Source organism: Anastrepha obliqua, chromosome 2, assembly GCF_027943255.1.
Source record: "Anastrepha obliqua isolate idAnaObli1 chromosome 2, idAnaObli1_1.0, whole genome shotgun sequence".
Taxonomy (NCBI): Eukaryota; Metazoa; Arthropoda; class Insecta; order Diptera; family Tephritidae; genus Anastrepha; species Anastrepha obliqua.
The window spans coordinates 17,506,612-17,530,458 of record NC_072893.1 but is presented as its reverse complement, the minus strand read 5'-3'; the positions used below and the strand labels follow the sequence as shown (position 1 = coordinate 17,530,458).

Below are 23,847 nucleotides of genomic sequence, written 5' to 3'. Positions count from 1 at the left end.
AGAAACCAATAGGAAAATTAGAACAAAGCATAATATTTTAAAATATTTTTTTCAATATTACAAAAAAATATATTTTAAAAAATTGTATTTTAAATACTAAAATTATGTATTTCTTTTTTAAGTGTAAAGGAAATAAAAAGATACTATAAAAGCAACAAAGAAAAAAGTATATTAAAAAATAATTTTTAAATATGTTTTTATTGAAATAATTTATTGAAATATTTATTATATATTTATTTATTCAAATTACAAAAGAATGTTCCCAAAAATATTTTTAACTTGACATACAATTAAATAACAATTTTATATTGCATTAGAAAGCGAAAAATAAAAAGGAGTAAAAACTGTAATAAAATGTTAACAGTTTTAAAATAAATTTAAATAAAATATTAAAAAAATTTTGAAATATTGTGAAAGAATTTTGATTTTATTTTAACAATAAAGATCAAACATTTATTTAAATAAAAACGGAAATAGAAATAGTAAAGGCGCATAAAACTGGAAGAAAATCTTAACAATTTTGAAATAAAGTTCAGTAAAAAATTAAATAAATTCTTTTAGAAATCTTTTATGCTTCATTTTTTAAATAAAGGAAACTCCAAAAATATTCGACAGATACACAAAATTAAATATCAATAAACTAAAACTAAAGGAAGACCAAATAAAAAAACAGAAAAATAAAAAAATATACACACAAAAAATTACATATCGTTCGTAAATCTCCGCCGCCATCAACTCATTTTTCCCCCATCCTTCGCTTACTTTAATTTGAAAATTGCAAATATGAAATCATTACTATTTAAGTACTAATAAATTGTCGCTTTGCGGCCATACAAATGAGTTTTTGCACTCTTATGGGCGTGGCTGCTAGCAAGCACTACAGCTTATTTTAAAAATATGACTTAGCAAAAACCAAAAAAAAAGTTATCGCAACTGCTACCCAATTAATGGCAGCCTACCACAGAGGAGAAACATTCAAATTATTAATTAATTTTTTGTAGTTGTTTTTTACTCCCCACTTCATAACGAAATTCTATGTAAATCATTTTTATTTTTATTGTTTGCTTTTTCAAATTGTTTTCCATCCGGTTTGTGGTTGGTTAAGAATAATAAATAAAAATATTTCGGTGACTTTTTAAAAATTAGTTTTACACACTCGTGGAAATCTAAAAATTGTACTCGCTTAACTATGTAAGTAGTTCATAATTAATAATTGTTATGTTCCTTTTTGCATTTTCCATTTTTTATTTGTAATAATTAATAAGTAAAATCTTAACATTAGACTTAAATATACAACTTTTTTGTCTGCTCTAATTCAGATGCGCAGATGCGGCTACAATACATAATTTGATTCGCCTTAATCGTTTGCTTGCCATTTTGCTTTGGATGCTTTTACTTTTACTTGTCCTTACTATTACTTTGCTGAGTGTAGGTATGTTTGTTTATGTATGTAGTATAGCATGGCATAGCATAACATGGCATAAGCCAGTGTCTATTTTCGGTTGTTTGAATATGTGGCGTGTGTGTGTGTATGTCGGTGTGGGTGATAATGTGTATGTTGTATGCGAGTAACAGCTTAGTGGTTCAATATGTTTGACTTCACAACATCCTTAGCCCTCCCTACCTTATAGATTTGTTTTTTTTTTGTTTTGTTTTTTTTTCAGGGTTATTCGTGCAATTATTTTTTACCTTCTATGTATTTTATCCTTCTCACACAATTGAATTTGTCACTTTTTAATAAATTTAAATTATTAATTTTCTTTTACGCTGCTTCAGTGTTAAATTATGCTGTGTAATTCATCTGTTTCTTTAGACATTCATTTTTTCGTCGTCACTTGTTTTCCCAATTTCTTTCTTTTCTCCGCTTGCTTCCTTTTCTTCCTTTTGTTTTGTTTTTTGGTACCTTTTTTGCAGTTTGGCAGTTTCTTTGCTATTCGCTTTAAATACTCTTTGGGCACTCTACATAATCCATTCTCTATTTGCTTATGCAGTACAATTTCAGCTGGAGCGTCGTCGTGTCTCCTTATTCGAGGCGTGCCTTATACGTTGTCTTCCAGATTTCGGCGAGTGTTACGGCGCTGTGGAAGCGGTGGAAAATGCAGAGTGGCAGTGTGACGCGTTGAATTATTGACCATGGCACAAAGCCGTAAAAGTCAAGTTGAACCTGTGCACCACACAAACGGAGAAAAACCGCATTGAAGATGGAGAAAGTAGAGAGAAAAATATAGATTTTAATGAAATTTTCAAAACGATCAATGCTCTAATTCTACGTAACATCAAGAGTGCAAAAAGTACGCAATACATGAAGATATGAGAAGTGAAAACGTGGTAAGAAACTGGATTTGAAAAAGAAATATGCAAAGATAATATTTTATTACACTGAGATATGTATGTATGTGTGTGTACTAGGGATGGCAATAGGTACAGCGGTAACTAATGACCCCAAAATTTTGGGTTGATATTAATATAGGGCCGGCATCTCGGGACTCATTCTGGGTTGTAAATTAGAAATATCCTGGAAGTTCGGGATTCATTCCGGGATATATATTTTTCAAATGAATAAAAAAACACGTGGTCCCGAAATTTCGGGATTTAAAAAGTATAGTCTCGGAATGTCGGTACTCATTTCAGTATTAAAATTGCTTAAATTCAATAAAAAATGAAAAAGCAAGACAAGTTCCTGAAACGTCGGGAAAATTTTAATATAGTGCCGGAATATTAAAAACAATAAAAACAAAACAAAAAAAAAAAAACAATACGTGTTCCTGAAATGTCGGGATATTTGTAATATTGTATATTTCCGGCATCTCGGGACTTATTTCGGGGTATACATACATTTTTTGAAATTCAATAAAAAACAGAAAAAACATGGAACTCCGAAAGATCGGGACTCATTTGAAGATATACATTTTTTTAAACTCAACAAAAATCACTTTCTCCCGAAATTTTCTTATATTTGTAACATAATCCCGACAACTTATTCCGGTATTAAAATTTCTTAAATTCAATAAAAAAAACAAGACACCACGTCACCTAAAAGTCATGATATTTTTAATATGATCCTGGTATCTCGGAACTCATTTCGGGATAAAAATTTCTTGAATTTAATAAAAAACGAAAAAGAAGACGGGGTCCCGAAACGTGGCGTTATTTTGAATATAATCCCAGCATGTTGGGATTCATTTCGGGTTATACATAATTTTTTTAAAGCCATAAGAAATCACTTGGTCCCGAAACGTGGGGATATTTTTAATATAGCTCCGGCAACTCAAAATTCAAACCAAAAACAATACGAGTTTCCGAAACGGAGAGATATTTCTCGGGATCCATTCCAGGATATAATTTTTTTAAATTCAATAACAAACAAAAAACAAGAAGTGATAACGAAATGTTGTAATATTTTTAATATAGCCTCGGCATCCCGAGAGCCATTTCGGAATATAAATTTTTTAAATTCAATAAAACAAAAAACAAGACGGGGTGCCAAGAGGACAAGATTTATTTAATATATACGTAGTTCCGACTTCTTGGGGTATAAATGTTTTAATTTCAACTTGGGTCCGAAACATCGCCCGGCCGTTCGGGACTCATTTCGGAAATACATTTTTGTAAATTCAATAAAACATGAAAATCAACACACGGGCCCGAATTATCGAGGTATTTTTAATATAATTCTGGCATATCGGGACTCATTTCGGAATATGAATTTCTTAAAATCAATAAAAAACAAAATACAACACAGGGTCCCGAAACGCTGGGATATCTATATCTATACTCGCAGCATCTCGAGATCTCAATTTCTTAAATTCAATAAAAATCACGGGGAAAATTCGGGGAAATCGACCTCCCGAAATATCAGTATTGACATCTCTAGTAGGTATTTAGTATTTCGGTAAGATGTTACTCTATCTATAAATAATATTTTTAAATTAAATATCTATGAATTATAAATAATTATATGTAAATAATTCCAACACGAATTTGCTGAAAAATGGCTTCAATGATTTCTACATTTAGAACTAACTAGACTAGCATGTTTTACACCCCTAAAAGGGTCGTATATGAGTTCAAGAATTTACACAGTTTCGTTAAAAAAGAAGTTTATTATAGTTGTATTTTAAAAAGCGTCTGCTCAACCCAACCCCTTTGAGAGTAGCATTATTTTGGTTCATTCTAACAGACTCCTATTTGAACCCTGCGTTATCTTGAATACACCATAAAATGTCCCGAAGAAAAAGAAATACTTTTGAAGAACAGGTAGGTGCGCTTTTTTGAATCTTTTACCAGATATAATTACGAACTAGTAAATGGCTTTACTTAGAACTCGCTACTTGGGATTAATGTCGATCGAAATGTCAAGGGAATGGAGTTAACTCTTGCGATAAAATGCTTAGTACTTTGAACCAGACAATCCTCTAATCCGGCTAGTGCCACACCTGTTGTAAGGCGCTGATGTATGGAGAATGGCACTGCCCCATAAAAAACCTTTGGAGTGTTCGAGAGAAAGATTGTGCGGAACATTTATGGAACTTTGCCTATTAGCAACATCAAATATCAGGTATTTGCTGCAAGGCCTTTAAAACATAGTCAAGTGGCTTCACAGTATTGGAAGTGTCACGACTTGGTGATAGCAAAGGAAGGCTAAGGGCTCCTCGGTGTGAGAAAAACCAAATGCAGCAGAACATCTAAATGACGTTACTTAGCGCAGAAATTCTCTAACAATAATTTTCAAATCTGCACAGAGATCTTAAAAAAAACGACGTTTATGTCCTTTAATGCCGACATATTCAGAATTACGTCAACAATAATCAGTCAGTGAGGTTTGGAAGACCATGCCAGGAAGATGGGATAGCTGTACAACGATAGATGTAGAAGCTGCTATCAACAAAAAAACCCATGAAACAGTCTTTCACTATCTGTGTGAGCGCTCAAGTCTGGGTGCTCTACGAGAAAGAATTCCGGGTGAATTCTCGATGATTAACTTGAAAGAAATTGCAGAAAAGAAAACAGACGACATTGGCAGATTCATAGTCAAATCCAGATGGTTCGACTAATAAAAATCAGTCATTGTACAAGTGGTATATCAAAATGGCAAATTTTGTGCTAATTGGGTCTGGGATGTATCACTCAGACAACACCACCATGCTTTCTTATTAGAGTAATACTGAGTGAGAATACGCTTTGTGGAGATCTCAAAGTGGATATATACAAGTATACCTTTATAGCAGATATACAACGACCTTAAGTTATATAGCATTCACTCGTCTCTTGAGGAACCTTAAGGTTTCTCGTGTATTTTCGAAATGGCGAGAGTGTCTAATATTTTATGTGGAAGCTTTTGGACATTCGCTAACGACATGTATCTTGAGGAAACCCCAAATTATTTAAGATGTTTTGCCTAATTCTCTAAACTTAAACTCTCTAAGATTAAACTAAGCTAAATTCAAATAAAAGTTCATACCCCTTTTTTTGCTGCAGCGTTACATCCTATCTGACGTAATTTATCTGGCAACTATTGACAGTTCTGAAAGATCCACTAACATGAAACCAAGACTACCTACGAACTTCAGCACCATTTTTCAGCTCAGTAGAAGTTAATTTTCCCATTGGGGAAGTACGAACTAACATGCTGGATCTACTGACAGAGTCTTAAGTACCAGGATGTTCATTTTTCTTTGGGCCTTATTTAAAAAATTTATGCGACTATACATAATCATGTGGTCCTGTCAAGGTCGTGTTTTAGATTTACTACGTAGTGATTCTGCCAGCTTTAACGTATGGATGCCTGGTTTGGTGAGAAGCCCTTCGGCAGGGCTATAATATCACTAAACTGGAGAGGTTGCAAAAGACTGCATACATTAGCATCACCGGAGCGTGTAGAACTTGTCCCAGTGCTGCCCTGAGTGTCGTTTGGCACTTACTTCCCATCAACTTTAATGTTATTTCCACCACTGATCAAAGTACAATCAGGTTAAAGGAGGTTGACCTCTTGAGACATCTCTCAGGGAAGATGGAAGCATTTTTGGGCAGTTAACACCGAATTTCTCTGAACTTCGTGCAGATCTCTCTATCCGCAAATTGGAGTTTGAGGGTTGTGCCAGGGCAATTTTTCAAAGTAGGCAGGATTGGAACGAAGGGAAAATCTGCACAGAAGCTGTCACCCCTCTCTTCCCTCCAAGATGGAATCGGGATTCGAAGCGAGGCCAATTTGTCTATTTCTTTAAAATTGCCGAATACTGATAGTGGTTTTCAGAGAAGGAGATCGAATCTCTTGGGTGTGCAGGTAACATTTCACTGATCTGCGGTCCATGACATAGGACCATAGAGAGAAATTAAATTGCTGATAAGCTTGCCAGGAAAGGAACTGACTGGGTCTCAGATACCCCGTACTCGGTCGTCGGCATCCCCATGGCAGTTGTTAAAAGGGAATTGCACAACTTATTTTTTAGGAAAGCGCAGAAATGATGGAGCTCCATTTATTTATGTGCTATTTCGCAAGTCCTCTTGCCCAAGTACATTAGACGGAGTACTCAGAAAGTTCTGGGGACTCCATGTCATTCAATTCCTAAACTTTAACGATCATTGGACGATCGGCACACATGCGGAAAAACTAGGGTTACCATTTACCTCCATTGCAGAAGCTGTGGGGACCTTTCAGAGGAGGAGACTGTAGAGCGATTTCTCTGGAAATGTCCGGGTTTGGCAGCTATACGATTAAGGTCACTGGGTGATCTTTTCTTCGACAGCATTGGGTAGTGCTCTAACTTAAATCCCATCAGCTTTCTTCGTTACATCAACAGCTTTGGCTGGCTGTAGATATCTGCCTGGCGGAGGTCTCGAAATGGTATCAAAACGGCGGTTTAGTGATACTTGGGGAGGGCTCGAGTGGTACTTCAATCATTTCACCTACCTACCTAAACATCATCTCTGAGAATAATATCTAATATCTCAGTCCCTCACATGCCTATCCAAAGCTTGATTTTCAAATTTCCATCGATAATTTCTAAATGCATAGCAGGAATTTTAATTCTATTGGGAAGTGAAGCCAATTGCAGTTCAGAGAAACTTCGATAGATGTTTGGAATCATAACTTCGGAACCAAAAAATTAAAATGATCATGAATCGTTTAATTTTTACAACAACAATATGTTTAAATATTAAAATCAAATAGTACTTCGCTACTTGAAACAAAAACAGGCAAAAACTCATGCAACAACTCTGAATTCACATACTTTTCAAAACCATAAGGCACAAAGGATATCGCAATGTCCTTCAAATATCAACTCTCACATACTTATGCGTTTTGTTTTTGAATTTCGTAAAACTGTTTTTTTTTTCTTTTGGTAAAACATATCTTCATATATCGCTCACGTACATATCTACTTACAGGATTGGCGAATACTTTTTGAGCTTCAAATGTGTAAATAGCAAACATAGCCACATTACAGATCAATAGGAATGTGACAATCTGACGGCCCGGTTTGCTGCGGTCATGCTCGGGCAAGTGAACGCGACGACGCGAAACATCGGCTATGAAGAGCAATTGTAAGATCACCTGGAATACCGCTACGGCGCTTGTGGTCATGACTAGAAGATTCGGTTCGCTCTCGAGCGCCTTCAAACTGCCGGCTATGACGCCAAACACCGAATAGGTGAAAAGACCAAAAGCGGAGATGCGTAGTAGAATGTCATTGAGATTGGATTGCTCTTCGCAACGGAATTTAAGATTTTTAACTCTGCGGATGGGAGTAGAAGAAATTGTTAGCGTTTTTTTAAGAAAACCATTTCATTCTTACCTTATAAAGCCGATGATGATGGCGAGCACAGCGAATGCCATGAGTATGCAGTGACTTGCGTCGGCTAGGTAAATTGCTAGCAGCGAGAACTGCTGATGACGCACCAAGACGAAGAAGAGTATCAGGCAGATCAATGCACCTACCAACAACAACAGACCAAAGAACAACCCCTTTGACGAGCCCACGCAATCGACACGACCCGAACGAGCCTGATGTGCCATTGCCACAGCACGACGTGACAACATCACTTCCAAACGATGCTCCAAATCCTCATCGTTCATACGACCCGGATAACGACCGATATGCTTCCACATAACATACAATACAACAGCGCCGATCAGTGAGTACTCGATAATGAAGGGATACAGGAAGGGTGCCGAGTCGTAGACAATAGTGCCCATAATATCGACACGTCCACAAGCGGTTGAGTTCAAAGTGCCAATGTTGGAGGATAATGCGGCGGGATAGATGTTATCGAGGCTCTCAAGATTTTCAAAACTCACAACACCAGTTGATTCCGGATGTGAGATGCCCGAGTATGTTTGGAAATTATTCATGCCGGGTCCAAGCAAATTAGTCATGACATTCAAAGCATTTTCAGTGGTAGTGGAGGGTGTGGTTGTGGTGACGGTGGTACTAGGCGTTGACGAGACTAAATTACTAAAGAACGAGGCAATGCCCGAACCAATGCTCGAAGACATAGTCTCTGAGGTGGATGATGGCAAATCGGCAACAGCGCCGTGTGTGGACATAAGATAATCGGTGGCAACGCTTGGGGCACCAGTCGTAAATGCCGAATGCTCAAAGTGATGTCTGAAGGGTGACTCAGTGGTCGTGGTTGTTGTGGTAGTGGTTGTGGTAAAAGGGCTGCTCGCCAGCATTGTAGTCGATGTTGGTGTTGTGGTAGGCGTGGTGCCCAACGTGGTGGTGGACGTGGCAGCTGTAGTGCTCGTGATAAACTTCTTCAACTTGCGTGCCATAGTAGTACTTTGCCACTGATATGATGGTGTAGTGAAATAGGGACGTGGGGTAGTGGTGGTGGTGGTGGTGATGGTGGCAGGTCTAGCGGTAGATGTAAGCAGCGTGGTGAGCGCTGCATTGGCATTCGTACCGGCAGCAGCGCCCATGCCCAGCGACTTGGAAATGCCATCAACAGTTTTGCGCACCAATTTCGAGATCACATTGTCAGTTTTGTAGGCATTGGCGGGAAGCAAATCCTCGCCGTCCAGTACCTCAAATTCTTCATTGGGGCCGGCGTGTGTGCGCAGAACTGTACCAGCATGACGCAATGCATGCTGACGTATGGACTTGGCAATGGACGAGTCATCGGGATCGGGTTCACGACGTTGATGATAGAGTGTGATTTCGAGTAGTGACTCCTTGACGAGCGTACGTATCCAAACGCAAATATTTGTGGCGACAACGTGCATGAGGCCAAAGCGGGCGATCACCTTGAAGCGGTGGATGTTGAGCTGGAATTGTTAAGGAGGACTTTGTTAAAGGGCAGTTTGCGCGCTAGAGTAAATTAAATGTAGAAAATGAATATTTCAAAAAGCCATTCGGTTTAAAAGAAAGACGAAAAATAAATTTCTGAATAAAAAAAAATAAAATTAAATTTTGAAAAAAAAAAAATAAATACATAATATTAAAATAAACAAATAAAATTAAAATTTTTAAATACCTAGATGGCAATGTAGCATAAAAAGTGGAAATACTGTACCTGATATGGTGGCCTAGTCTGCATATGAAAAGGATTTTATGCGTGAAAATTTTAATTAAAAGCTACTTGGAAAATTTTGAAAAAATTTCTCGCATGCAATAAAAATGTCAAATTTAAGGGCAAGATTGGCAAGAAAGCTAAACGAACTAAAAATGATATTAAGAGCTAAAAAAATTAGCTAATAAAATACGAATAGCGGAGAAAATTAATCGAATATTCGATATAAAAAAAATAATAATAAAATAAAATAAAATATTAAAACAAAAAATAAAAATTAAAAACAAAATATAAAATTAAAAATATTAAAATAAAAATTAAAAAATATTAAAACAAAAAATAAAAATTAAAAAAAAAATATTAAAACAAGAAAATATTGAAATAAAAAATAAAAAAATACTAAAATAAAAAATAAAAAAAAAATATTAAAATAAAAATAAAAAAATATTAAAACAAAAAATAAAAATTAAAAAAAAATATTAAAACAAAAAAGTATTAAAATAAAAAATAAAAAAAAATATTAAAACAAAAAATAAAAATTAAACAAAAAATATTAAAACAAAAAAATAGTAAAATAAAAAATAAAAAAATATTAAAACAAAAAAATATATACAATGAGGTATAAAAAAAGGAAAAACACCAGTCACGAATTTTTGAAAAGCTTTGCAGCATGGAAGATCAAATTATGAATTAAGTAAAAATAGTATGAATGAATCGATAAAAAAATTTGATAAATTGTATATCATAATTTCAAAGCCATATAAGCAGTTGGCAGTTACAAGTATCTGTTGGAGTCAAAAAGCACCCAAATGGCTTTTTGTACACATAAAATAAAAAAAATATTATTTGTTAAATTAAAAAATATTATTGAAGGAAAGAAGGCACGCTTAGTTTCTTAAGGGGATATATACCTTGTGTTGGACCTAAAACTTTTTTATGTCATATTCTAAAAGTATATCAACTTAAAAATATAAGTTCAAAAAATCATAAAGATCGGAGCACTAAAACGAAAGTTACAGACCGTGGAAGCGCGCGACCTTTCTTGGAACGAGAAGTGCACGCAAAACTTTAGACGCGATTCTCTCAAGGTCGTGTTTTTTGAAAATTACCATCGCGGTGATCATTATTTATCAAAAACTATTTGATCGACTTGCCTAAACTTTTTTTCAATTATTCGAAGTTACAACCTCGTGAATCTGAACGGTTCACTTTTTATAAATATTTGCATAGTTCGCTGGAATTAATCACCGCAAACCTCTTCTAAAAAGTGGCGTTTCGGGGGAGGGGCGATATCAACAACAAATAATAACATTTTTTAAAATAGAAACACCAAAATGTATTCTTCGAGAGTTACCCTTCCGTATGATATTTGCCTCATTTGAATAAAAGTCCTAAAACATATTTAAAAAAAATTATGACAATCGTCCAATTTTTCGGGCTTACAAGGTATATAACCCCTTAATATGTATAGAAAAAATGGTTAAAGCTAAGTTTGCGGAATTTCCCATTTCGATCATCAAATTTTAAAAATTTAAAAAATATCTTCCGAAAAAAGTTAGAGCTTAAATAAGAACTCATTAACTCTTCTTAAAGCCCGAGATATATTTCAAAATTCAGTTCAAATTCCAGCATATTTTCTAATTTTTGTGAGGTCTTCAAATTGTGAAGCTACGGGCATAAATATTTGTATGAAGACAATTCAAATTTATTATAAATATTTATTTTAATTTTATTTTTATAAGAAGACAATTCAAATTTTTTATTTTTTTATATTAATTTTGTTTTTGTACGAAGGCAATTCAAATTTATTTTTTTTATTTTAATTTCATTTTTGTTCGAAAACAATTCGAATTTATTATTTTTAATTTTGGTTTTATTTTTATTCGAAGACAATTCGAACTTAATATTTTTTATATTAACTTTATTTTTGCACGAAGGCAATTCAAATTTATTACTTTAAATAAGTTCACTTTTTTCTGTTGACTCAACTGAAACATTTTTAAGTTTCAATCATCCCCATCAATGGCCCCCACGATCGTATTTCTTTCTACCCAACATTGACTTCTCTTTCAATTAGAGAGGCTTTCTTCTTCATTTTCTTCCTCAAAATATAATAACTGTGAACTTCTAAACTATTAACATCAGAATTATGGACCGAGGAAGTGTAGCACTTCTACTATTAAAATATAAAAGCTTTTGATTAAGTTGTATATGAGCAATACAAAAAGGAAAAGGTATATAGATTAGCTTCAACTCGTAAGGTATCAAAACTCTAAATTTTGTTTTAAACTATCCAAATCCATATCACTACTTAGTATGCTGATAGCCTTTTTCGCACATCGGTCTTGTTTATTACATTAGTAGACATTCAAGAATGGTAAAAATTGGGGCTTGAAATTGAGCAAAAGAGATGATGAGGATGGGCGTCTTTGCTTTATGGACTCATCGTATTGTCGTGACAACCTGAATATTAACTCGCAAAGTTCATTACCTTCCTTATGAGAAGCGTACGAGGAAAGTCGCTAATTTTTCCTTTTTTGCACAAGACGGTGCAGGAATCTCAAATCGTTGGTTCCTTTAGTGACATATCAGAAGAAATTATTTTTCTTGTATGTACCATCTTTTGGAGCAAAAGTTTTTTCTAAAAAAGGTAATTTATCTATTTCTTTAAACTGCCGAATACTGCTCCTGTTTTTCAGGCAGAAGTCGTTGCAATCCTTGCTTGGGGGACGTGGGAGCCTGGGAGATATTAACATATTTTTCCGATAGTCAACCAACGATCAAGGCTCTGAAGACACCATGGTGCAGATCCGAACTGGTCAATTCCTGTAAGTACGAGATAAAATCTCTTGGGTGTAATATTTCGCTGATCTAGGTTCCAGGACATAAGGAACGTAAAGGAAAATGAAACTGCTGATTAGTTTGTCAGGAAGCGGTCAACTAAATCGGTCTCAGAGATCTCCCGCCCGGTCATCGGCATTTACTTGTTGTTAAAGGAGAATTGCAAAACTTCTTTCTCAGACAAGCGCAGAGCAGATGAAGGGAGCTCCATTTATTGGTGTGCTATTTGGGGATCTTTCAGAGAAGGAGACTGCTGAGCGATTTCTCTGAAAATGTCCGAACTCGGCAGCCAGACGATTGAGATCACTGGGTTCTCCTTTTTCGACACCCTGAGTCAGTGCGCCAACCCAAATCCCATTAATCTTCTTCATTATATCAACAGCTCTGGTTGGCTGCAGATATCTGCTCTTTGGAGATCTCCAAAGGATATCAAAATGGGGCTGTAATGCTACTTAAGGAGTGCCAGGCTGCGCCAGACCTTTCAGCTTTGTACTAGGTGAAAAAAGCTGGCTGGTACAGGCGCTAGTAAGTTAAAGACAATATTCTTTCTTAAAGTGATGGTGAGCGCTAAGAGATAGGAAGTGGACTGTTAGTACTGCCGTAATCTGAAGTTTCTTAATTTCGGACTATCGTCAGCGCCGCATTTCTTTTAAAAGACATGGAGAAGAAGTTATAACTGGGAAGTTTGCTATACTCATAAGCCCATTAAAGTTTCTTTCTTGACGAGTTCAATAGGAAATATTACTCAGATTGACATTTTCGCTAGACAGACGTCATCGATAGACAGGCTGACCTAAACTACTGGTGGATTTTCGAAGATATAAGCAGATAGGGAAATAAGTTCTTAAAAACTTTTTAATACTGAGTGTACGTGGAAAATAGGCAAAATTGTTTGATACAATTTTTGCTTAATTTCGTTAGTCCAGTATCGTTGGAAGTAGCCTTATCCAGTTCTGGTATCTTGGGGATGGCTAAGGTGATCTATGACACTCACACGTTTAGTTTTTACAGATGGCTCGCGGAAAGAAATGCTCTGAGGGAGCAGATTGGCGACATCGCACCGAGCAACACAATCAGCAAACTGCTCGAACGCGAGGACAGCTTGAACGCGGTAAAGAAGTACATCGAGAACGTACTACGAAAAAAAAGATTGACTTCGACACAATGCAACAAAGCGAAGCCGCACAGACAGAGACACAAGAAGACGAGCCTATAGTATGAAAGCTGGCTATAAATATGGCGGACCCAGACGTTGGTGAATATAATTGGTCTTTTATGGATGCCGTTCTGGGCCCTCTCGAAGCAATATAGAAAGCAGTTCCGGGAAGGGTGTCTCCTCAGAAGGAGAGAAGGGGTCGTTTTAGTGGCCACACCACACGACGCAGTAGACAACGCACTATGGGCTGGCATCAAGAAAGGTGGAAAAAAATCTTAAAATGTTGTTTTTTACCAAAAAGTTTTAGCCGTCGAATGCTGGCAACTTTTGGCACTCCATGATATTAACAAAATTTCAATATGAAAATATTCTTTGAAGTATCTATTATTACCTATTAATGCGCAAATGTGCGCTTTTTAGTATTTTCAGAGATAACGGTAAAAACGTATGTGCGCTCTGAACAGCTTTTGTACTGTGTCTATGTTCAAATGCCCATAACGTTTTACTGAATTGACAGATTTGAGTCATTTTTGATATATTAAAAATATTTTTAAAAAATCCTTACACAGCCAATAGAAATGTTTTTTTGTTTACATTACAAAAGTAACAAAGTAGCCATGATAAATTAAAAAAATCGTTGGGAGAACGTAATTCTGATTGGGGGAAGGTTTTTTTAAATGTCTAGAATTTTGCTTCTAACAACATAGTAGGCATTAAATCAAAAATAAATTTCAGAAAATTCGAAACTTAGTTGGTCGGCTCATTGTTAAATGCAATTTAATCAAAGCTGTTTCATTATAATGGCGACATTCACGAAGAAGGAAATTTTAGATGCCAATGATGCTGAAAAAGGAAGCGGTGTAAAATATATTTTAAATAAATTACTAATTGAAGAAAATAAGGTACATTCTGAGGATCTTAAGCGTTTAGTTAAGATGGTTGCGTCTCTTATTTCTAAAAGAAAGGTTAAATACAAAAAAACCAAAAAAAATAATAAATCATTTACAGAGAAAAATGTCGAATGGATTAATTCACAGTTTCTCATTCCAGAATTAAGAATAAAGTCTAGTTCCGATTCTTCTTCCTTGAAACGTGGTCGCCCATGTGTTGAATTTGAAAAAATGTCAGATCGATCGAAGCGGCGGGCAATTGCAAAAATAAGCCAGCAATGTGAAAACGATCCTCTAAAAATATTATTGGCGGCACGACAAGCTGCAATAAAGTCTCAGGAGTGCGAATTAAGTTCGGTTTTGAAGAAAATCATAGAAAACCCAGAGTATTGCGTGAAAATAAAGCAATCCAGTAAAGCCACGCTTTCACTTATTGTGAAATCTCCTGAAGAAGCTCTGGCTTTTTTGATCGATAATGGGCTTTCAAAATCAGTTTATACAAATATAAGGTTAGCAACAAAATTAAGCGGAGCTGATGTTTGGCCTCCTTACGATCGATTAAAGGAAGCTAAAGAGCAATGTAGACCTCTAAAAGAATTCATTCAAATAAATGAGAATGAAGCTAAGTGCGATCTTCAAGCGCTTTTAAATCATACTGCCAGAAGAATTGCCGAGTTGCAGCAAGAAGTAGTACTTTTATATGCACAGAAGTCTAATTTTTGCGACATTGAAGCTGTTTTTATTTTTTCTTGGGGGTTTGATGGAACCAGTGGATTTCCATCATTCAAACAACCTTATTCTGAATCAAGTGTAGAAAAAGTTGATACAAATTTACTTGCTTGTACATGCATTCCTTTAAGATTAGTAACGTCAAATGGGACCATTTTGTGGAACAACGCTATTTCTCAATCTGAAAAATTTTGTCGCCCAATTTCACTTAAATGGATAAAAGAAACTACTGAAATTATTAAATCACAAAAGCAAATAATGGACGAACAAATTAATAAGCTCGAGTGCTTGGAAATTGAGGTACAACATTTTCGTATACGTTTACATTTTTCTTTGCATATGACTCTAATAGATGGTAAAGTTTTAAATGCACTTACTGACACAACATCATCACAGTCATGTCCAATTTGCCACGCGACACCAAAACAATTCAATGATCTTTCCAATATTGCGACAGATGTTTTCTTACCAATTACTGGCTGCCTGCAGCATGGCATAAGTCCATTGCACGCTTGGATTAAAATTTTGGAATGCTGTTTAAATATTTCATACAGGAAAAATATAAGAAAGTGGAGAGTCTCAAACGAAGTTGATAAAAAAGAATATTCGCGCAGAAAAGCAGAAATACAAGATATTTTGTGGAAGAAATTGGGATTGAAAGTGGACATGCCCAAGGATAGAGGTTGCGGAAACAGTAATGATGGCAATTCAGCTCGTCGGGCTTTTCAAAATTCAGAAGTCTTTGCAAATTGTTTAGAGTTGAATACAGAATTAGTAACCAACTTTTCAATAATATTAATGGCTTTATCCTGCCATCTGCCGATAGATCCTAATAAATTCAATATACTGTGCCATCAGACTGCAAGAATTTATGTTGCGAACTACAATTGGTATTTTATGCCTGCGACGGTTCATAAAATATTAATTCACGGCTCTGCGATTATAGAAAATAGTATTTTACCTGTAGGAATGTTTGCAGAAGAAGCTTCTGAAGCCCGCAATAAAAATTATAAGTGTTACCGTGAGCGGCACAGTCGGAAATGTAGTCGAGAAGCTACAATGCAAGATATGTTCTTGCGTTCTATGGATTCCTCAGATCCACTAATAGCGTCTCATAGCTTGAGTTCACGACTACAAAAACGAAAAAAATTGCCTCTTCCATCTGCAGTAATTGCATTACTCGCATTACCAGAGGTTCCGCAAAGTGACGAGTAACGGCCACTCCTCAAAAGAGATAAAAAAAAAGTAAATCATAAAAAAAATATAAAAATATAAAAAAATTAAAAAAAAAAAATCTTAAAAAAGCAAAAAAAAATATTTTCAGTTGAAATCAATTTTATTTTCCTAAAATATCTTTAATTTTCAAATTAAGAAAAATATAAAATAAAAAAATCTTAAAAAAAAATCGTTTTAATAAAAAAAAACCAAAAAACCGTAAAAAAAAATTTAAAAAATAAAGAAAAATTAAAAAAAAATAAAAAAAAAATTAAAAAAAATAAAAAAAAAATAAAAGTGGAGTCTTCTAAACCTGTAACCTCCTCGTGGTAGGCTCTGGAAACTGCAAATGTTCACCAAACTTTGCAGGCTAATAACAGGCTTATGAAAGTGCTGGAATTTTCAACTTAGGCGCTTGGTATAAAGATTTTTCAAATTCTGAGTCCAGATTCGAAATCAGCAACCTCGAAAACCCCTTTATGCAAATATTTGTATAAAAAATTGATTTTTTTTAATTTCGGCCGCCATATTGGATCCGCCATATTGAATTTTTAAATTCTGAGTCCAGATTCGAAATCAGCGACCTCGAAAACCCCTGTATGCAAATATTTGTATAAAAAAATTGATTTTTTAAAATTTCGGTCGCCATATTGGATCCGCCATATTGAATTTTTAAATCCTGAGTCCAGATTCGAAATCAGCGACCTCGAAAACCCATGTATGCAAATATTTGTATAAAAATATGGATTTTTTAAATTTTCGGTCGCCATATTGGATCCGCCATATTGAATTTCTAAAATCTGATTTCAGATTCGACATCAGCGACCCCAAAAACATTTATATACCAAGTTTCACGAAAAAATGTTTTGATTTCGATTTATGGCCGCTTTTCCTTGATGCCAGCCCATAGTGCAACGGTCTCTGTAAGTGCGAAGGCGTTTTGAACCCTACCTCATACACCAAAACAAAAAAAAGGTGATCTATGACAAGTCAGGCAGGCATGACTATCACAAAGTACAGGAGGACAAGTACAAGTGATCGTGATATTCAGCGTATCTTTAAACATCCAATGCATGGATCGCATTCGGCAGCGAGTGCCTATCAATTTCTTAACAGTGGCTAAATGATATCTTGAGAATTTAACTTTAGCAGCCGCGTTTTAACATTGGAAAGAAGTAATGCAAAAATAGAGTTCCATAAATGTTTCGAGAGCTAAATCCAAAGCTAGCATAAGTGCGTTGCAGTTGATGGGGATCACTTTGAAGGCGATAATAACCTTTTTTAGCGAATAAATTTGTATTTTAAATTTTCTGAACATATTCTGGGAACTTTTGATCAAAGTATTATGAAAATGGAAAATGGTACGATCAGTTTCTGAAAGCCAGTCAGTACTTGCTAACCATAACTACAGTCTGTGTCAGAAAAAAGGAACCGCGATTATCCACGAAGTATAAAAGATATATAAATATTAAAATTTTTTTTTTACATGAAAGTATGCACAAAACTACGAGTCGCAATAGCTCAATAAGCAGTGTAGTCATCATCGTTGTCCAGTATAGCCTGGCATCTTCTCGGCATGCTTTGAACCAGCTTTTCTGCGTAGCTCGTCGACGAACAGGACTAGATTTTGCGAACTTGACGCACGAGTTGCTTTAAATCGTGGACTGGCCTTCCGGCAAGATGCGTTTTCATAATTCCCCACACATTTTCAATGGGGTGGGCGTCTGGGGACTGGGAAGGCTAATTCAATACTGTGACATAATTTTTTTGTTTCGCTGTTTCTGAATGTGTTTTTCTGAGAGCAGTGGTTTTGATGATGTTCGCTTCCTTCAGTTGACGTTCGACTGTGTTGATACTCACATTAATTCCCTTTTTAGCAAGAACTGATCGTGCTTGGCGTAGTCACAAAGAAGGGTTTCGCTTAAAAAGTTGGACGATCACTTTATCTTGCTTTTTTGTCGTCACTCGCTTCAAGATACGCTCGGAAAAGCCAGCAACATTTTTATACACCTTATACCGTTGATTCCATATCACAGCAAAGGTTTTTGATTTTTTAATTACTTTTCCAGCCGTAAAATAATTTCGGACATTTCGATTGCGTGCATAAAAATACCGCCTCAAAACGCTTTGCGTACTTCTCACTCATTTTGGTTTGATTGCGTTTACGGGAAAGTTTCGAGCGACACTAACCTGAGTTAGCACTAGCGTCGTACGCCTTGAGTGGGACTATCATGCAGCAAACGGCAGAACGAAGAATATTTTGAAGCTACAAGAAAAAAAAACAGTTATTTTCTTCTGACACAGACTGTATGTGCGCTTTCCCCAGATATTTTTGCTTAAAATTCTTCCTTCATTTATGTAATGGACGATACGAGTTATCTCACGGCTGAAGGCAATCAATAGGCTCTAAAATATTGCGGCAAGCTTCCAAGCAGCGAATCACTTACCAAAGTAACCGTCAAAGTCCCGTACCAAGACCAAATCTCAAAAGATTTTTTGATGGTGAGCGTAGCATAAGGGAGTTGAGATTTTTAAAATCGGGTTTAGCCAAATATGCTGCCTTCCTGTGCTTAAGAATTTCATTAGTGATGCTCATAAGAATGAGAAAATAACTTCTGCCAGAATAGCCGTCTGCTCGTTTGGTCGAGAAGTCAATCTATATTTTATTTCTTTGGTATTTCAAAAACCACCCGTAATTTCCTCTTACATAGTATACCAAAATTTTCTAAAGTTTGCTTATCACCTTTGTTAACAAATCTGTTTTTTCTTCGGCTATCTCGGCTTTAACCATTTTCCTGCAAAGAGGATTAATATATTTTTCGTTTACTTACTCTGGCATTCATGAAAATGAAATACATCTGCATAAAGGTGAATACCATCTGCAGCAATGGATTTACGCCGATCAAAATGTGATGGCAGGGCGAATCGAAGGGGATCTCAAAGAAAGAGCCAAACTCCAGTCCAATATAGATCATGGCGCCCAAGCCAAAAGCTAGAAAATGAGAAAGCGAAAAACGATGTATGCGTGTTTGTTAATATGTGGCGAAATAATGAGAGCATAAACAAATAATTTCTAATGAAATTTAAAACAAAAAAAGAAATATTCAGCATTAAAGGTCTTATTTTTCTGCGCAAATTCAATTATTTAGATCAGTTAATTTTTTTTTTAAATCTCTAAAGTGTTAATTACTTTTTTTCTCATTTTCTTTTTCAGCCTTTCATTTTTGCTCTGAACTTACCAATGGCGCCCACACGCAAGAAGAAGCTGCCATGTGTGGGATCGCTGTGGGTTGTCTTACGTTTTCGTACATTCTTCGTGGTTACGGCGACCTCAGCCTCAGCTTGTGAATCCTGTGAGTGATTATTTTTTAAAAATTCATAAAATTAAACATCTTTCGATTTAAAAGTTACAATATTTGCATATTTGCGGATGGCGCAAAATTAATCATCCAAATTTGTTTTTGAATAAATCTTTCGTTAAACAAAAAAAAATAGTTTGAGTGATGGAAGTCTTTATTTTAAGGAACGTTGCTTGTCTTTTTATATATTGCAGCTGTTTAGTTCACAAGTCTCAAAAATTATAAATCTTCTGCTAGGGTGATTAATTTTGCGCCAGTTATGTTAAAACTTAGTGATTCCTTTTGCAGACGAACTAAATGACATTTGTTAGTATATTAGTAAAATGTGGATGAATTTAATTTGTTGCAGGTTTCAGGAAGTATTTGGTATCTACTTGTTGCAGGGTGATGCGTTAAGAGTTTTTCTAGCAGTGTGTAGCATAGTGTAATGTGGGTTCAGTGATTTCTACAGTGTATTTGGTTTGTAAGACATACATACATATATACATTAACACATATATGCGAGGTACTACATAACATACATACATACATACAAAAGCTACAGTGCTAAAAGTTGTTAAACTACATGAAATACATATGAGGTACGTTTTGACTTATTTCTCACATTTAAGTTGAATTTGGAGCTTTAATACATTGAGAGACTTAGAGCTGAATTTTACACCGAACATTTTTGTGGTACATTTTAACCCGCTATATCCGTCGGTTTTGTGTATTTTTGGCCCTTTTCCGAAAAAGAGCCAAAAAAGATCCATCTATTGAAGAGTTAGAGGGTTAAAATGTTCCACAAAACTGTTACCCGTTATTTTTTACAAAGAATTGCTGAACACATCATATATCTAAAATGCATGGGTCACACAGTTTCCTGTACCAATTTACCATAGGAATGTGCAAAAGGGTGAAAACTTTAATATTTTCCAAAAATATTCAGACGTACTAAACTTTGAAATCGGCGAAACACATATTTTTTGTTTTTCTCTCTACTAATTATTGCTTTTTTTTGCTGTTTTTTGTTTGTTTTGTGTTGTACGGTGTAATCGCCATAAGACTCTGCTGATGATGGGTATTCTCCAAAGTTAAGGTATAAAAAACATCCAGGAGTAAATATCACCTTGTTTAGCCTATTTTTGATTAGATTTTTCATTTTGAAATTTTAACTCGAAGTGGATCTAAAGACCGACAACTTTGGTCTAGGTGGATATAATTGTCTGAGGATTTTCTGCGACTAAAGCGGGACGTTTAATAATTCTAAGGTATTAAGAGTAGAAATATGTATAAATTATTCATAATCAGAAATATCAAACTGATCAAAAATATGCTCCTATAGGTAGGGAGGCAGATGATATGGTTGAAGTACCACTGTGGTGCTCCCCAAGTAGCACTTAAGCGTCGTTTTAATACCATTTTGAGACCTCCCCCAGGCATATATCTACAGCCAGCCAGAGCTGTTGATATAATGGAAAAATTGATGGGATTTTAGTTGGCGCATTGCCCAGTCTATCGTATAGTAGAAAGGAGAACCCAGTGACCTTAATCATTGGGCTGCCCAGCCCGAACATTTACCGAGAAATGCTCAAAAATCTCCTTCTCTGAAAGGTTCACACAGCTTTTGCAAAGGGGGGTTATATGGTAAACCTTGCTATTCGAAAGACAAATGAGCACGGTTCAGTCCTTGGACCACTGCTCTGGAACATCATGTACGATGGTGTTTTGCACCTCAATATACCCAGTGGTGCCAACATTATCGGATTTGCGAACGATATCGCAGTAGTTACTACAACGAAGAGACTGAGCGACATTTGCGAAAAAGCAAATCGGACCATAGCGTCCGTTAATTCATGGCTGGTGCAAAATGGCCTTCAACTCGCTGAGCAAAAAACGGAGTCCGTTCTCATATCGAGCCAGAAAAAAGTAGAAGTGGCAACTATACAAGTTGGCAATCACAGCATCACGACAGTACCAGAAGTTAAATATCTGGGAATATTGATAGACAGGAGGCTATCTTTTAAAACTCACCTGGAGTATGCGACCAAAAAAGCATCAGTAACTGTAGCAGCCTTATCGCAAATAATGCTAAACGCCCGCGGGCCAAAACAACGGCGATGCCGCCTTCTAGCAGGCGTGGATAAGAACCAAATATTATATGGTGCTCTTGTTTGGCACATGGTTACGCAACATCCTTCCTACTTCCGCGGTATAAAGGCAGAGTATCGCTTATGTGCGTTTTGAGTCTGTTCCGCCTTTAAAACGGTTTCAGAAGAAGCAGCGCTGATTATCGCTGGAATGTATCCAATAGAGATACTGGCAAACGAAGCTGCAGTATTGGCTGACAGTGAAACACAACGCATCGTAGCACGGGAAACTAGTACCCAAACTTGGCAGCGAAAATGGAATAATACACGGAAGGGCTGCTGGATACATCGCTGCATTCCAGACTTGCGAAGTTGGATTGAAAGAAAACACGGAGAAGTGGATTTTTATCTGACGCAATTTTTAACCGGGCATGGATGCTTCAAAGCATACTTCCATCGGTTCAAACATGAATCGGACGCCACTTGCGATTACTGTTGGGTAAACGCGATAGCAGACGTTCACCACGTATTCTTCGAATGTAAGCGTTTTTATGGCTCCAGATCGAAGCTTCGGCGCATATTTGGAGGAAACTACGATCTAGATACATTCGTCCAATCTATGCCACAATGTCATAGCAGAGACTATGAAAAAACTAAGGACCCTCGAAAGATTACGAAGAAGGACCGGCGACTAATTCGCCCTTCCCCCCACGATGTAATACTTAGCGGTTGTCCGGTAAACACAGCCACGAGTTTGGAAATTCAGTCCCCACGACTTTCGGAGTCCTCTATCTATTGTACTGGGGCTAAGGGTTTTCGAAATGGCACATGAAGAAATGTAGTTCCATCTTTCCTGCGCTTTCCTGAGAAATAATACACAACTTATTTCTTTCCCTTTTAACAACGGTCAGGGCTACACCAATGACTGGGCAGGAGATCTCTGAGACCAATTCAGTTCTTTTCCTGGCAAGCTCATCAGCAATCTGATTTTCCCCTATGTTTCTATGTCCTGAAATCCAGATGAGAAAAATGTTACCTGCATAGCCACGATATTTGATCTTCTCTTTACAGGAGAGAGACCATAGCGTTGACAGAGCCTTCATCGCGGCTTGACTATCGGATAAAACGTTAATATAGTATATCCCTCGCTCTTTCTTTCCCTAACCATTTTGCATGCCTGCAGGATCGCAAAATCTTCTGCCTGCAAAACACCCACAGAATTCGGTAATTTTAAGGAAATAAATAAATTGACCCAGAGGTCAGTGGGAAATTTCCTCCAGAGGTCAACCTCCTTTAACGTGATGGCACTTTGAACGGCGATGGAAATAACGTAAGTAAGGGCAAAACGACATTCAGGCAACACGTTTTACTTCCTCTGGTGAAGCCAATACATGCAGTTCTTTGCACCCACCCAAGTTTAGTAATATTATTGCCCTTCCAGAGAGCTTCCCACCAAACCAAGCGTTAAAAGTGGCAGAACCACTACTTTGTATAAGTACATCCAAAGAACTACCTGTGGCTTGAGTCACAATTTTTGGCCGAACATAGATTTGGAGAAACAGAAAGCTATACTGGCCTTCTTTACCCTACCAATGTCTAGCTTCTAAAGGAGTTTGGAATCAAGTATCACTCCAATATACCTCCTGTAGAATAAAAACAAAAAAAATTGAAATTTTTTCTAAAGACTATTAGTATAGACTTAGCTTAACTGAACTGAACGTCTCTCAAACTTCATCCGATGGCTCACTGGCGATCCCTTCATTCGACACTTGCACTTTGTGTTTTATTTTTTGAGGTAAGAAAGATACAGGCTGCTTAATTCGGAAAGTGTGATGGATGAGAGAGCAATTCAAAATACAATTCATATGACTGCGTTCGTATGCGTTGTTGCTAAAGGTGATAGATTACCAGGTTTGGCCATTCGAAGCCAAAAGACGAGAGTAACATCAACTGCCACGTCACCGGAGACTCTGTAACAGAATTTTGGCCAATCATTTCCCATGTATTCTTACACTCGTCCAATCAGTCGTTGTTCAATTATTCTGATAGAAAATCAGCGCTGTCGAGGCTCTAGG

General features: G+C 36.2%; 1 protein-coding gene across 5 annotated transcripts in view; it reads right to left on the bottom strand.

The window, feature by feature from the left end:
- Positions 1-584: 584 nt before the first annotated feature.
- The window catches only part of LOC129237001 (proton channel OtopLc), a 122,806-nt gene continuing 99,543 nt past the window's right edge, over positions 585-23,847 (bottom strand). For all 5 annotated transcript variants that reach the window (XM_054871351.1, XM_054871349.1, XM_054871350.1 and 2 more), the window contains 5 exons: positions 19,584-19,695; positions 19,176-19,336; positions 7,797-9,268; positions 7,388-7,736; positions 585-2,164 (listed from right to left, as the gene is read on the bottom strand). In XM_054871351.1, coding sequence (XP_054727326.1) covers positions 2,024-2,164; positions 7,388-7,736; positions 7,797-9,268; positions 19,176-19,336; positions 19,584-19,695 — 2,235 coding nt within the window. In that variant the 3' untranslated portion in view covers positions 585-2,023. The remainder of the gene's footprint in view (positions 2,165-7,387; positions 7,737-7,796; positions 9,269-19,175; positions 19,337-19,583; positions 19,696-23,847) is intronic.